Source organism: Octopus sinensis, linkage group LG27 (genome assembly GCF_006345805.1).
Source record: "Octopus sinensis linkage group LG27, ASM634580v1, whole genome shotgun sequence".
Taxonomy (NCBI): domain Eukaryota; kingdom Metazoa; phylum Mollusca; class Cephalopoda; order Octopoda; family Octopodidae; genus Octopus; species Octopus sinensis.
Window position 1 is genome coordinate 16324878 of NC_043023.1, and position 16865 is coordinate 16341742.

At 38.5% G+C, this 16865-nt stretch overlaps 2 protein-coding genes across 28 annotated transcripts in view; one reads left to right on the top strand and one right to left on the bottom strand.

The window, feature by feature from the left end:
• Positions 1-16865, top strand: part of LOC115225116 — a 384942-nt gene that overhangs the window by 163818 nt on the left and 204259 nt on the right. The window lies entirely within an intron of this gene.
• Positions 1-16865, bottom strand: part of LOC115225115 — a 396737-nt gene that overhangs the window by 114137 nt on the left and 265735 nt on the right. For 19 of the 26 annotated variants that reach the window (XM_036514044.1, XM_036514045.1, XM_036514035.1 and 16 more), the window contains 5 exons: positions 15173-15421; positions 12409-12447; positions 9895-10143; positions 7127-7165; positions 3291-3539 (listed from right to left, as the gene is read on the bottom strand). In XM_036514044.1, the coding sequence (XP_036369937.1) occupies positions 3291-3539; positions 7127-7165; positions 9895-10143; positions 12409-12447; positions 15173-15421 (825 nt within the window). Of the gene's footprint in view, positions 1-986; positions 2156-3290; positions 3540-7126; positions 7166-9894; positions 10144-12408; positions 12448-15172; positions 15422-16865 lie in introns of those variants that run through there. The other 7 variants (XM_036514032.1, XM_036514031.1, XM_036514028.1 and 4 more) reach the window with 5 other exon arrangements.

Genomic DNA, 16865 nt, shown 5'->3' on the forward strand with positions numbered 1-16865 from the left:
AAATTCTATTGTCTCAACCACGGTTGTGATACCAGAGGGCACACACTCTCCTACCCTAATGTAATCTCCAGGGATACAGGCATCCAGCAACAGGACCTCCGTAATGCTATGATGGACCGTGAAGTCTGGCGTAGCATAGTAAATTCTATTGTCTCAACCACGGTTGTGATACCAGAGGGCACACACTCTCCTACCCTAATGTAATCTCCAGGGATACAGGCATCCAGCAACAGGACCTCCGTAATGCTATGATGGACCGTGAAGTCTGGCGTAGCATAGTAAATTCCATTGTCTCGAACACGGTCACGATACCAGAGGGCGCACACTCTCCTACCCTGATGTAATCTCCAGGGATACAGGCATCCAGCAACAGGACTTCCGTAATGCTATGATGGACCGTGAAGTCTGGCGTAGCATGGTAAATTCCATTGTCTTGACCACGGTCAAACAATGATGATGATGATATCTAATTCTCTCCCAATTTTACCATTTGTCTGTCGTAGTTCACTGTGGTGGAAGCACTCCATCGGTTACGACGTCGAGGGTTCCGGTTGATCCAATCAACGGAACAGCCTGCTTGTGAAATTAACGTGTAAGTGGCTGAGCACTCCACAGACACGTGCACCCTTAAGGTAGTTCTCGGGGATATTCAGCGTGACACAGAGAGTGACAAGGCCGGCCCTTTGAAATACAGGTGCAACAGAAACAGGAAGTAAGAGTGAGAGAAAGTTGTGGTGAAAGAATACAGCAGGGATCACCACCATCCCTGCCGGAACCTCGTGGAGCTTTTAGGTGTTTTCGCTCAATAAACACTCACAACGCCCGGTCTGGGAATCGAAACTGCGATCCTACGACCGTGAGTCCGCTGCCCTAACCACTGGGTCATTGCACCTCCACAGTTCGCTGTGAACCTGAAAGGAAAGATTTTGCACCTTTTATGGCATTCACAACCATCCAATAACACAAAAAAACGTTGGACACTTGACAATAATTTATAATTTTAAGCAAGAAATAATCAGCGTTTCAGATATAAAAATAAATAAACAATTATACAGAAAAGGAAATAAAATCGCAAAAGGTCCTTGACTTGCTTAAAGAAAACAACTTCCAGGCCAGATTCCCGAAGCAGTAGGAATTGTGGGGCCAGTGTACAAATCCTAAACCAAAAGAAACACAAACAGGAGGTGCAGCAAGTACCCTTATAGGGATCACCGAACGCATTCTGTAAGGCGAGGCGCCAACAATGGTAAGAACTTCACTGTGGCAAATGTCACAGGTGGAAGAAATGGGTCACACTTCATTTCCTATGCTTAAGGATTTTGTTCTCGTTGGCTACGGAAGCAGTGACCCTTTGATTATAATTGAAGATATTTATGCTAAAGCAATGGGTATACATATGCAAATGTACCCCACCGACTTTGTTTCTTCATAACTTCTGGAAAAATGGGTATTTTTAAATGAAAATTTTGAGAAATACCTTTAAGAAAGTGTAGATTGCAATTATATTGGAATAGCACACGTTGGTGGGACACCACACACACACATCACACATCATCTCATTCTTTTGCATTCTAAGATTCAGTCAAAATTTTCAAATTTGGAATATTCATGTAATTTTCCATGCTGAATCTGCTACCGCTCACTTTTTCTGGACATAATTTTTTAAAAAGTGGACCTTTTCTGTTTGTGTTTTTCCCTTCAGCTCCTTCGGTTTCAAATTTATTGATTTCAAGTTTAGTGTATTGATGTAGTTTTGTCTGTTAATTATATAAATGAAATTAGTTGTTGTCCTAAATTGATAAATATACAGTTAATAGCTTTTAAGATTTTTAAATTCCCAGTAAAAGACGGAGCAGAGTTTTGGAAAAAATATTGCTAAAATATGGATATAATTTATTTAAAAAACCAACGATGCCAATGCAGTCAGTGAAAGTCTTAATCTGATAAATAGAATTATTTTTTTCTTTTAGAGGATAAATATAGATAAAAAAACACAAATTGTAGCGTTCTTATACAAATGTTTATTTCTTAAAATATTTGCAGCAGAAGAAAGAGTGTCCGACAAGGATTATAGCAAGGCTGAGTATGCCAAGAATGATTCCGACAATCTCGAGTGTTCTGAGGGGTCTTGATCCATTAGGTTCAGGTTACGGATCTGCAGTTGACAAACAATAAAATATATACCTTTTGTTTTTAACAAAAAATAGTAATATCTCCCAAGTTTGACCATTTTCATACTAAACTATTAAAAAATACTTTCGTTTCTGTTATACAAATTCCATTTCAAAGTGATCTAAAGGAAAAGTCCCCATCAAAATTTCCAGTAACACTATGTTGCACACATAAGCTTGGTTATATAAAGCCTTGTGAGTGGATTTGGTAGACGGATACTGAAGGAAGCCCGTTGTATATATGTATATATAATGTATATATATATGTGTGTTTGTGTGTCTGTTTGTCCCCCTAGCATTGCTTGACAACTGATGCTGGGGTGTCTATGTCCCCATCACTTAGCAGTTCAGCAAGAGAACCGATAGAATAAGTACTAGGCTTACAAAGAATAAATCCTGGGATCGATTTGATCGACAAAAGGCGGTGCTCCAGCATGGCCACAGTCAAATGACTGAAACAAGTAAAAAGAGAAAGAGAAAGAGAATATAACCCGCCCCCCCCACACACACCTTGGTATTGACCCCCTCATCCTTTGCCCTTGTGGCAAATAAAAGAAACCCTTATTATATACAACTATCAGCTGAGTCCATTGTGAAGATGGCCCCTCTACTTTCCCTCAACCAGGAAGGGCAACCAGTTTTTATCTGCTCGGGGCCCATGGCAAAGGGGATCATACAGTGGACATGTCTGAAAGGGCTGAAGACCAGCAACTGCCATTTTGTCAAAACCCTAATAAACTTTTTCAGGTTTCACTTGAAGAGGAAAATCAGGGTGGAGAGGTAAGTACTGGCTTCCAAGCAGTTTGTTGAAAGGTGAGTGAGAGAGGTGAGCATTACCTGAGTGAATGGGCCTTCTCTTTCAGAGTGTACCTGTATATTGGAGAGGAAAGACTGGGAGAGAGTATCCACCCTGGTGGTCAGGGAGACCTTGGATTTTGTGGGCTTTCTTTACGTGTGGCCCTTGAAAGTCCCCCCACTATCAGGGATCTTACTTTGACTTTCTTTTATTCTTTGTATGACTTTTTACATGCTAAAACCCACACTGGACCCTCCCGAATGTTTTGCTTTGTGTTAGCCCTCTGTGGTTAATAAAGAAATTATTATAAATCATTTCCTTACTCTTTATCTTCAAATCAATTCTTCCAACTTTAAGGTTGTCGTCTTCAAATCTCCAAGTCAAACATTCCTTAGTTACGTTTTTGATCCAAAGCTTGGAGATACTTGCTATCTGTGTCACTTTATAGTCAGGGCCATCAGCGCATGTCCTGTCACATTCATATCTATTATCCTGGCAAATCCAAGCCACCGGTCGTTTCATGTTTGGTACATATATCTCAAGGTTGAGATCTCTATAGAGCTCAGCAGTTCCTGAAATAAAGAAATCAAGTTTGCTTCCAAATCATATGGTCCTGGGTTCAGTCCCACTACACAGCACCTTGGGAAAGTGTCTTCTACTACAGCATCAGCCTTGTGAGTGGATTTTCAAGATGGAAATTGAAAGAAGCCCATTCTATGTATAATTGTGTGTATGTGTGTGTATATATATATATACATACACACTTGTGTCTTTCAAAGCCTTGTGAGTGTATTTGATAGATGGAAACTGAAAGAAGCCCATTGTTTATATATATGTAAATAGAAAATTATTATTTCTAAGTCTCTGAATGAGAAACATTCAGTAACATTACTCGAGAGTAAAGATTATTTGCCAACATAATATGGCAGTCCTAGTTAGGGTGATTGTTACTGCTATTTAGCCCTAGGAAACACTGCCTCCAGCTGCGTATATGACACATTATCTATGTCCTATGGGATGCTAAACTCCCTTGTTTGAAAATATAAGGATGCAGCTAGTGCGTCATATAGCCAGCTGGAGGCGATGTTTCCTAGGGCTAAGGAACAGTAACAATCGTCCTAACCAGGACTGCAATATTATGTTGGCAAATAATCTCTACCCTAGAGTACTGTTACTCAATGTCTTTTGTTCAGAGATTTAGAAATAATTTTCTATTTGTTAGATCAGAGACTTTGTGTCACTTTGGAAAGTATATATTTTGGACAAGAGTTTAGTGGAGTCATCTCTAGCCGAGCAGTTATTCGGTGCTGATGAAGGGAAATAACCCAGAGACCATTGGTATGCAGATAGTGTGCTGTATAACCAGCTGGAGATGATGTTTCCTGAGACAACTGCCACATTATGTTGGCAAATAATCTTTACTTTATATATATATATATATACATATATATATATATATGAGTTCAGCAAAAATTTAGATTCAAGTGAAAATGTTACTTAATTTAGATGCACCAGAATTTTGTATGGTGTTATCCTTAGAAATCCGTGGGGTGATTATAATGAAAATAAGCAACAAGAATTACTCCGGTAATTTGGTACGATCGTTTCGTACTACATCATTTTATTAAATGTTGTAAGTATTACAACAGTTTTAAAATACTGAGCACTCATCAGCCAATTATAGAGGTTTTCCATTAATACAAAAATGTTCAAGTTAAGTGGCAACATATAGAGAAGAAAGCCTCTATAATTGGCTGATGAGTACTCAGCATCTTAAATCTGTTGTAATACTTACAGCATTTAATAAAGTGATGTAGTACGAAACGATCGTACCAAATTACCGGAGTCATTCTTGTTGCTTATTTTGAGTATATATATATATATATATATATATATATATATATATATATATATATATATATGTATATATATGTATATATATGTATATATATATATATATTAAGTGCAGGGCATCACTGGCAAGTTATAAATATATAAACACACAAGAGATAAGCAAGGGACAAAATAACAAAATACTTAACACCCAGTCATAATATTGTAAGAGGCAGCTTCTACCTGGCCGGAATCCATGCTAGGTATCAGTCAGCAAGTAATTTTCTTCATGGAACATGATTAGTTTCTTGCAGACTATTCATTCCATGACTTTGCTGAAATGTGAGGTCAGAGAGACAGGCCTATAATTTTTAGCACCTGCCCTGCTTCCTCCTTTATGAATACAGCATATTATTCCTTCTTTCAGTTTGTCTGGGAGCTTACCAATTAAAAGAAGCTGCAGTGGCATTAGGAAGGGCATCCAGCTGTAGAAACACTGCCAGATCAGAGGGCCCTGGTGCAGCCTCCTGGCTTCCCAGACCCCGGTCGAACCGTCCAACCCGTGCTAGCATGGAAAGCGGACGTTAAACGATGATGATGATGATGAAATAGCAGTAGAAATGTTTCATCCATTATTTTCTAAGATAGGGCAGGAAGAAAATGTGCCTAATGATTGGAAAGAGGGATTCATTGTGAAATTGCCAAAAAAAGGAGATTTAAGCTTTTGCGGAAATTATAAACGGATTATGCTATTATCAGCTCCGGAAAAGATTTTAACAGAATACTTTTAGAGATGATGAGGACAGCAGTTTACAAATTGTTGTGTAAAGAAGAAGCTGGATTTAGGAAGAGATCAAATCGCCACTCTTTGTATCATCGTAGAGCAAAGCGCAGAGTGGAATGCACCGATTTATTGAATTCGAAAAAGCATTCGATAGTGTAGATAGGGAAGGCTTATTGAAAATTATGCAGCACTATGGCATACCAGACAAGTACATATCTATAATAAGAGCAACTTACCAAGGAATGTCATGCCGAGTCTTGCAAGGAAACGGAGCTACGGATAAATTCGATATAAAAACAGGAGTTCGACAGGGCTGTATACTTTCTCCCGTTTTATTTCTATTAGTCATAGATTGGATTATGAAGGAAACTACGATTGAAAGCCAAACAAGCATTGAATGGACGGATGTGGAAGCTGTAGAAGATCTCGACTTTGCAGATGATATAGCGCTACTTTCACAAACGTAACCAAATGCAAAATAAAATGTCAAAATTAGAAGCAATAGCTGCCAAACTAGGATTGAAAGTCAACCTCAAATCAAAAATTATGCACGTTTATGAAGTAAACATTGAATGTATTCAACTAGAAACTGGTGAACTAGAGGATGTAGCCGAGTTTATGTATTCAGGTAGTAAGATAACGTTTTCAGGTGGCACCGACGAAGATATTAAGGTGAGAATAAGTAAGGCAAGGACCGTTTTTCACCTGTTAAAGAAAGTATGGAGCGCAAGTGTAATTTCAATAAACAACAAAGTAACCTCTCGGAAGAGATGTTCTTCACTCCTGCTCCAGAGCATCGGCTGCGGGGTCACTCCGAAAAGCTCTATCTGTGACGATTTCATCTCAGTCGAAGGAGAGGGGCCTTCTCTGTCCGGGTTGCGGTTCCGTGGAATAAGCTGCCGGACGAGATAATGAAGATGCCAACGACTGCTCGGTTCAAAGTCTCCATTGACCACAAATGGCCTGAACTCTTTGCATGAACACCACCCTGTACATAACTCCATGTTCCCCTACATGGCCTTGCTTTTTGCTTTTTGACCCCAAAAATTAACTTAACATAACTTAAGTTAAGAATTTTTAACACTAACGTAAAAGCAGTGTTATTGTATGGGGCTGAGACATGGCAAACAACAGTCAAGTCAAATAAGCAAATACAACTATTCATCAACAGATGCTTGCGTAGTATACTTAAAATTAGATGGCCCAAACACATAAGCAATATGGAGCTATGGCAAAGAGCAAATCAAGTTTCGATTAGGGAGCAAATATTTAAGAAAAGGAGGAAGTGGATTGGTAGCACAATTAGAAAAGACACACTAAATGTAGTGAAAAGTGCTTTAAAGTGGAAACCGGTTGGATATAGAAAGAAAGGTAGGCCTAAGAACTCGTGGCATAGATCAACACAAAAGGAACTAGAGAAAGGGGGACATTTATGGCAGAGTATAAGTACAGAGGCGAAATATTATGCAACATGGAATTCAATTATGAGTGGCCTATACTCCACGTTGGAGGGTCAAAGGTAGGAAAGAAGAATATATTTACCACTTTGGTAGATCTCATAAATGCTATCACTTGAGAAACCTGTAAAAGATGAAAAAAAAAACTTTGGTTTTTAAGATGAAATATTTCAAAACAATGTGAATAAATGAACATTATATTTCACAGTAATTTGATTGCTAAATGATTAAAGCAGCAATATCTGTTTTATGTTCTAAGTGGCCGGGTCCAGCCCCTCACACCTACCCAACAATGTCAGTCTAAAAATAAACAATCACATCAGCAAAATGTCAAAACTACAAAATAAGGAATGATTAATTCAAAAACCAAGACTAAATGAGCATTACATTAAACGGAATAAACTGATTGCTAACGAGTTAAAGTAGCCATACCTGGCACAAAGATTCTACCTGTTTCGTGTTTAAACTGGTAATGGGTCATCCTTTTACACCTGTCTTACAATGTCATTCTAAAAATGAACAGACAAGGACTGCTATGCAAAGAAGTGCTGATCTCTAACTGTGGAGGCAATCTGTGGAAGAGGTGGACCCTGGAAGGTGCAGGACAAAACGGTGGAACATGAGGGCTTTGGATGTTGAGGCTGACATGTATTGATAAGTGACTGCGATTTCTGGGGATTTGCTCTTCTACAGAAGATATGTCAAGCTAATGGAAATCAAGGATGTGGCCAGTGTCGGTAATTAGTAAAAGGCACCTGTGCCAGTGACGTGTAATTTATAAATCTTTCATCAAAACTTTATTGAGAATTTTCAAAATGTGCTCCATCGGCACAATGGAAATTTCAAATGTATCTGTAGACTTGTGAAACACATTTGGAAGTATTTGAGGAGTTTATCTTCTGCACTGCTAACTGAATGCATTCTTTAAGTTCAGCTAAAAGATTGCTCCATCTGGGGCATTGTGGTAAAGAAATTAATTGCAATCGTATTGAAAAAAGCTGTCATGGACAGATAAGGAATGAAAATAAAATTATAAACAAAATTAAAAATTTAATCACTTAACATATATTAAATATGTGAAGCAGAGGCAAAAAGTACCTTTAAAAAAAAAGGGTCCATTTTCACTGAAATAGATAATTAATTCTGGGACTGTCTGTATTGAAAACACTTAGCCCCACTCCAATGACCCTACACTCTGAAATCTTTACCAAGAACAAAGTCCATGGGGTAAAGAGTGGCTATAAGGGGAATCCAGGTGGGCAGATATGGAGATAATGATGTAAATAAACAAATAAAACTGAGTGGGTAAGATATACATCCATGCGTACACGTTAATAGAGAGGAAGCAAAGACTGAAAAATTTCAGACGGAGAATATTCAAGCATCAGAAATCTGAATTAAATATTAACAGAGCAAACTTACACAGACTAGAAAGGCACAGAAAATCAAAGGGAAGAATGTATGGTGTTACAGCTCCTTTCTTGGCAATCGGGGTTACTTCATCTTTGGTAGATGTACCATCCATACTCACAAATAGGTCTCGCTTTTTTTCACCAAAAATTTAGATAAAAATCAGGGGCACAACCTATCCAATAGATATTACAGGGATCTGAAGTGGTGTATCGGTAGTCCATGGCATACCCTGGACCTGGGCTTTTCAGTTTTAAAATTGTTATGGAAACTTTTCTGCAATGTTTACTAGAAAGCAGAAACTGGAAGTTTGGTATTTGGTATTTTTTTGACATCCAGTCACCCCAATCTTTAGTTTAAAAATTTTAATAATTGCAAACCCTACTTACAAAGTTATAGTAAGAGTTATCAATAGGCACAGAAGTGGCTGTGTGGTAAGTAGCTTGCTTACGAACCACATGGTTCCGGGTTCAGTCTCACTGTGTGGCATGTTGGGCAAGTGTCTTTTACTATAGCCTCGGGCCGACCAAAGCCTTGTGAGTGGATTTGGTAGACAGAAACTGAAAGAAGCCCGTCGTATATATGTATATATATATATGTGTGTTTGTGTGTCTGTTTGTCCTCCAAATATCGCTTGACAACTGATGCTGGTGTGTCTACGTCCCTATTACTTAGCAGTTCGGCAAAAGAGAACCGATAGAATAAGTACTAGGCTTACAAAGAATAAATCCTAGAGTCGATTTGATCGACAAAAGGCGGTGCTCCAGCATGGCCACAGTCAAATGACTGAAACAAGTAAAAAGAGAAAGAGAATATAACCCCACCCACACACACACCTTGGTATTGACCCCCTCATCCTTTGCCCTTGTGGCAAATAAAAGAAACCCTTATTATATACAACTATCAGCTGAGTCCATTGTGAAGATGGCCCCTCTACTTTCCCTCAACCAGGAAGGGCAACCAGTTTTTATCTGCTCGGGCCCCATGGCAAAGGGGATCATACGGTGGACATGTCTGAAAGGGCTGAAGACCAGCAACTGCCATTTTGTCAAAACCCTAATAAACTTTTTCAGGTTTCACTTGAAGAGCAAAATCAGGGTGGAGAGGTAAGTGCTGGCTTCCAAGCAGTTTGTTGAAAGGTGGGTGAGAGAGGTGAGCATTACCTGAGTGAATGGGCCTTCTCTCAGAGTGTACCTGTATATTGGAGAGGAAAGACTGGGAGAGGGCATCCACCCTCGTGGTCAGGGAGACCATGGATTTTGTGGGCTTTCTTTACGTGTAGCCCTTGAAAGTGCCCCCACTATCAGGGGTTTTACTTTGACTTTCTTTTATTCTTTGTATGACTTTTTACATGCTAAAACCCACGCTGGACCCTCCCGAATGTTTTCCTTTGTGTTAGCCCTCTGTGGTTAATAAAGAAATTATTATAAATCATTTCCTTACTCTTTATCTCCAAATTAATTTTTCCAACATTAAGGTTGTCATCATCAAATTTCCAAGTTGAACATTCCTTAGTTACTTTTTTGATCCAAAGCGTGGAGGTATTTCCATCCTGTGTCACTTTATAGTCAGGGCCATCAGGGCATGTCTTGTCACATTCATATTTATAATTGTCGCACTTCCAAACCACCGGTCGTTTCATATCAGGTATTGTTATCGAAAGGGTGAGACATCCATTGAGCACAGCAATTCCTGAAATAATGAAATCAGTTAAGAAGTTTGCTTCCAAATCATATGGTCCCGGGTTCAGTCCCACTACACTGCACCTTCGGAAAGTGTCTTCTACTACAGCCTGTGTGGATTTGCTAGATGGAAACTGAAAGAAGCCCATTGTATGTATCTGTGTGTGTGTGTATGTATATGTGTGTGTGTATATATGTATATACATACACACTTGTGTGTTTCAAAGCCTTGTGAGTGTATTTGATAGATGGAAACTGAAAGAAGCCCTTTGTTTATATATATGTATATATATATGTAAATAGAAAATTATTATTTCTAAGTCACTGAATGAGAAACATTCAGTAACATTACTCGAGAGTAAGGATTATTTGCCAACATAATATGGCAGTCCTAGTTAGGATGATTGTTACTGTTATCTAGCCCTAGGAAACACTGCCTCCAGCTGGGTATATGACACATTATCTATGTCCTATGGGATGCTAAACTTCCTTGTTTGAAAATATAAGGATGCAGCTAGTGTGTCATATAGCCAGCTGGAGACGATGTTTCCTAGGGCTAAGGAACAGTAACAATCGTCCAGACCAGGACTGCCACATTATGTTGGCAAATAATCTTTACCCTAGAGTACTGTTACTCAATGTCTTTTGTTCAGAGATTTAGAAATAATTTTCTATTTTTTAGATCAGTGACTGTGTGTCACTTTGAAAAGTATATATTTTGGACAAGAGTTTAATGGAGTCATCTCAAGCCGAGCAGTTATTCTGTGCTGATGAAGGGAAATAACACAGAGACCATTGGTATGCAGATAGTGTGCTGTATAACCAGCTGGAGATGATGTTTCCTGAGACTAAATAACAGTACCATTCGTCCTAACCAGGACTGCCACATTATGTTGGCAAATAATCTTTATTTTATATATATATATATATATATATGTATACACACAAAATAAGAAAATGGAGGAATAGATTCCTTTCAATCATCAACTTCCAGATAATACCAATTCATATAATTTATTAACTAATTATTTAGATTTAATAGGACAGGGCTGTATACTTTCTCCCGTTTTATTTCTATTAGTCATAGATTGGATCATGAAGGAAACTACGATTGAAAGCCAAACAAGCATTGAATGGACGGATGTGGAAGCTGTAGAAGATCTCGACTTTGCAGATGATATAGCGCTACTTTCACAAACGTAACCAAATGCAAAATAAAATGTCAAAATTAGAAGCAATAGCTGCCAAACTAGGATTGAAAGTCAACCTCAAATCAAAAATTATGCACGTTTATGAAGTAAACATTGAATGTATTAAACTAGAAACTGGTGAACTAGAGGATGTAGCCGAGTTTATGTATTCAGGTAGTAAGATAACGTTTTCAGGTGGCACCGACGAAGATATTAAGGTGAGAATAAGTAAGGCAAGGACCGTTTTTCACCTGTTAAAGAAAGTATGGAGCGCAAGTGTAATTTCAATAAAGAACAAAATAACCTCTCGAAAGAGCTGTTCTTCACTCCTGCTCCAGAGCGTCGGCTGCGGGGTCACTCCGAAAAGCTCTATCTGTGACGATTTCATCTCAATCGAAGGAGAGGGGCCTTCTCTGTCCGGGTTGCGATTCCGTGGAATAAGCTGCCGGACGAGATAGTGAAGATGCCGACGACCGCTCGATTCAAAGTCTCCCTTGACCACAAATGGCCTGAACTCTTTGCATGAACACCACCCTGTACATAACTCCATGTTCCCCTACATGGCCTTTTGCTGTTTGCTTTTTGAGCCCAAAAATTAACTTAACTTAAGTTAAGAATTTTTAACACTAACGTAAAAGTGGTGTTATTGTATGGGGCTGAGACATGGCAAACAACAGTCAAGTCAAATAAGCAAATACAATCATTCATCAACAGATGCTTGCGTAGTATACTTAAAATTAGATGGCCCCAACACATACGCAATATGGAGCTATGGCAATGAACAAATCAAGTTTTGATTAGGGAGCAAATATTTAAGAAAAGGAGGAAGTGGATTGGTAGCACAATTAGAAAAGACACACTAAATGTAGTGAAAAGTGCTTTAAAGTGGAAACCGGTTGGATATAGAAAGAAAGGTAGGCCTAAGAACTCGTGGCATAGATCAACACAAAAGGAACTAGAGAAAGGAGGACATTCATGGCAGAGTATAAGTACAGAGGCGAAATATTATGCAACATGGAATTCAATTATGAGTGGCCTATACTCCACGTTGGAGGGTCAAATGTAGGAAACAAGAATATATTTACCACTTTGGGTGATCTTGTAAATGTTTGCACTTGAGAAACCTGTAAAATATGAAAACAAAAATTTTTGATTTTAAGATGAAATAATTCAAAACAATGTGAATAAATGAACACTATATTTCACAGTAATTTGATTGCTAAATGATTAAACCAGCAATATCCGTTTTATGTTCTAAGTGGCCGGGTCCAGCCCCTCACACCTACCCTACAATGTCAGTCTAAAAATAAACAATCACATCAGCAAAATGTCAAAACTACAAAATAAAGAATGATTAATTCAAAAACCAAGACTAAATGAGCACTACATTAAACGAAATAAACTGATTGCTAACGAGTTAAAGTAGCCATACCTGGCACAAAGATTCTACCTGTTTCGTGTTTAAACTGGTAATGGGTCAGCCTTTTACACCTGTCTTACAATGTCATTCTAAAAATGAACGGACAAGGACTGCTATGTAAAGAAGTGCTGATCTCTAACTGTGGAGGCAATCTGTGGAAGAGGTGGACCCTGGAAGGTGCAGGACAAAACGGTGGAACATGAGGGCTTTGGATGTTGAGGCTGACATGTATTGATAAGTGACTGCGATTTCTGGGGATTTGCTCTTCTACAGAAGATATGTCAAGCTAATGGAAATCAAGGATGTGGCCAGTATCGGTAATTAGTAAAAGGCACCTGTGCCAGTGACGTGTAATTTATAAATCTTTCCTCAAAACTTTATTGAGAATTTTCAAAATGTGCTCCATCGGCACAATGGAAATTTCAAATGTATCTGTAGACTTGTGAAACACATTTGGAAGTATTTGAGGAGTTTATCTTCTGCACTGCTAACTGAATGCATTCTTTAAGTTCAGCTAAAAGATTGCTCCATCTGGGGCATTGTGGTAAAGAAATTAATTGCAATCGTATTGAAAAAAGCTGTCATGGACAGATAAGGAATGAAAATAAAATTATAAACAAAATTAAAAATTTAATCACTTAACATATATTAAATATGTGAAGCAGAGACAAAAAGGGTCTTTAAAAAAAAAGGTCCAATTTCACTGAAATAGATAATTAATTCTGGGACAGTCTGTATTGAAAACACTTAGCCCTACTCAAATGACCTTACACTCTGAAATCTTTACCAAGAACAAAGTCCATGGGGTAAAGAGTGGCTATAAGGGGAATCCAGGTGGGCAGATATGGAGATAACGATGTAAATAAACAAATAAAACTGAGTGGGTTAGATATACATCCATGCGTACACGTTAATAGAGAGGAAGCAAAGACTGAAAAATTTCAGATGGAGAATATTCAAGCATCAGATATCTGAATTAAATATTAACAGAGCAAACTTACACAGACTAGAAAGGCACAGAAAATCAAAGGGAAGAATGTATGGTGTTACAGCTCCTTTCTTGGGGATTGGGCTTATTTCATTGTTGGTAGATGTACCATCCATACTCACAAATAGGTCTCACTTTTTTTTCACCAAAAATTTAGATAAAAATCAGGGGTACAAACTATCCAATAGATATCACAGGGATCTGAAGTGGTGCATCGGAGGTCCATGGCATACCCTGGACCTGGGCTTTTCAGTTTTAAAATTGTTATGGAAACTTTTCTGCAATGTTTACTAGAAAGCAGAAACTGGAAGTTTGGTATTTGGTATTTTTTTGACATCCAGTCACCCCAATCTTTAGTTTAAAAATTTTGATAATTGCAAACCCTACTTACAAAGTTATAGTAAGAGTTATCAATAGGCGCAGAAGTGGCTGTGTGGTAAGTAGCTTGCTTACGAACCACATGGTTCCGGGTTCAGTCTCACTGTGTGGCATGTTGGGCAAGTGTCTTCTACTATAGCCTTGGGCCGACCAAAGCCTTGTGAGTGGATTTGGTAGACAGAAACTGAAAGAAGCCTGTCGTATATATGAATATATATATGTGTGTTTGTGTGTCTGTTTGTCCTCCAAACATCGCTTGACAACTGATGCTGGTGTGTCTATGTCCCCGTTACTTAGCAGTTCGGCAAAGGAGAACTGATAGAATAAGTACTAGGCTTACAAGGAATAAATCCTGGGGTCGATTTGATCGACAAAACGCGGTGCTCCTGCATGGCCACAGTCAAATGACTGAAACAAGTAAAAAGAGAAAAAGAATATAACCCCCACACACACACACCTTGGTATTGACCCCCTCATCCTTTGCCCTTGTGGCAAATAAAAGAAACCCTTATTATATACAACTATCAGCTGAGTCCATTGTGAAGATGGCCCCTCTACTTTCCTTCAACCAGGAAGGGCAACCAGTTTTTATCTGCTCGGGCCCCATGGCAAAGGGGATCATACGGTGGACATGTCTGAAAGGGCTGAAGACCAGCAATTGCCATTTTGTCAAAACCCTAATAAACTTTTTCAGGTTTCACTTGAAGAGGAAAATCAGGGTGGAGAGGTAAGTGCTGGCTTCCAAGCAGTTTGTTGAAAGGTGGGTGAGAGAGGTGAGCATTACCTGAGTGAATGGGCCTTCTCTCAGAGTGTACCTGTATATTGGAGAGGAAAGACCGGGAGAGGGCATCCACCCTGGTGGTCAGGGAGACCTTGGATTTACTGGGCTTTCGTAACGCGTAGCCCTTGAAAGTGCCCCCACTATCAGGGGTTTTACTTTGACTTTCTTTTATTCTTTGTATGACTTTTTACATGCTAAAACCCACGCTGGACCCTCCCGAATGTTTTCCTTTGTGTTAGCCCTCTGTGGTTAATAAAGAAATTATTATAAATCATTTCTTACTCTTTATCTTCAAATCAATGTCTGCAGCATTAAGGTTGTCATCATCAAATTTCCAAGTCGAACATTCCTTAGTTACTTTTTTGATCCAAAGCGTGGAGGTATTTCCATCCTGTGTCACTTTATAGTCAGGGCCATCAGCGCATGTCCTGTCACATTCATATTTATAATTGTCGCACTTCCAAACCACCGGTCGTTTCATATTAGGTATTGTTATCGAAAGGGTGAGACATCCATTGAGCACAGCAATTCCTGAAATAATGAAATCAGTTAAGAAGTTTGCTTCCAAATCATATGGTCCCGGGTTCAGTCCCACTACACTGCACCTTCGGAAAGTGTCTTCTACTACAGCCTGTGTGGATTTGCTAGATGGAAACTGAAAGAAGCCCATTGTATGTATCTGTGTGTGTGTGTATGTATATGTGTGTGTGTATATATGTATATACATACACACTTGTGTGTTTCAAAGCCTTGTGAGTGTATTTGATAGATGGAAACTGAAAGAAGCCCTTTGTTTATATATATGTATATATATATGTAAATAGAAAATTATTATTTCTAAGTCACTGAATGAGAAACATTCAGTAACATTACTCGAGAGTAAGGATTATTTGCCAACATAATATGGCAGTCCTAGTTAGGATGATTGTTACTGTTATCTAGCCCTAGGAAACACTGCCTCCAGCTGGGTATATGACACATTATCTATGTCCTATGGGATGCTAAACTTCCTTGTTTGAAAATATAAGGATGCAGCTAGTGTGTCATATAGCCAGCTGGAGACGATGTTTCCTAGGGCTAAGGAACAGTAACAATCGTCCAGACCAGGACTGCCACATTATGTTGGCAAATAATCTTTACCCTAGAGTACTGTTACTCAATGTCTTTTGTTCAGAGATTTAGAAATAATTTTCTATTTTTTAGATCAGTGACTGTGTGTCACTTTGAAAAGTATATATTTTGGACAAGAGTTTAGTGGAGTCATCTCTAGCCGAGCAGTTATTCTGTGCTGATGAAGGGAAATAACACAGAGACCATTGGTATGCAGATAGTGTGCTGTATAACCAGCTGGAGATGATGTTTCCTGAGACTAAATAACAGTACCATTCGTCCTAACCAGGACTGCCACATTATGTTGGCAAATAATCTTTATTTTATATATATATATATATATATATATGTATACACACAAAATAAGAAAATGGAGGAATAGATTCCTTTCAATCATCAACTTCCAGATAATACCAATTCATATAATTTATTAACTAATTATTTAGATTTAATAGGACAGGGCTGTATACTTTCTCCCGTTTTATTTCTATTAGTCATAGATTGGATCATGAAGGAAACTACGATTGAAAGCCAAACAAGCATTGAATGGACGGATGTGGAAGCTGTAGAAGATCTCGACTTTGCAGATGATATAGCGCTACTTTCACAAACGTAACCAAATGCAAAATAAAATGTCAAAATTAGAAGCAATAGCTGCCAAACTAGGATTGAAAGTCAACCTCAAATCAAAAATTATGCACGTTAATGAAGTAAACATTGAATGTATTAAACTAGAAACTGGTGAACTAGAGGATGTAGCCAAGTTTATGTATTCAGGTAGTAAGATAACGTTTTCAGGTGTCACCGACGAAGATATTAAGGTGAGAATAAGTAAGGCAAGGACCGTTTTTCACCTGTTAAAGAA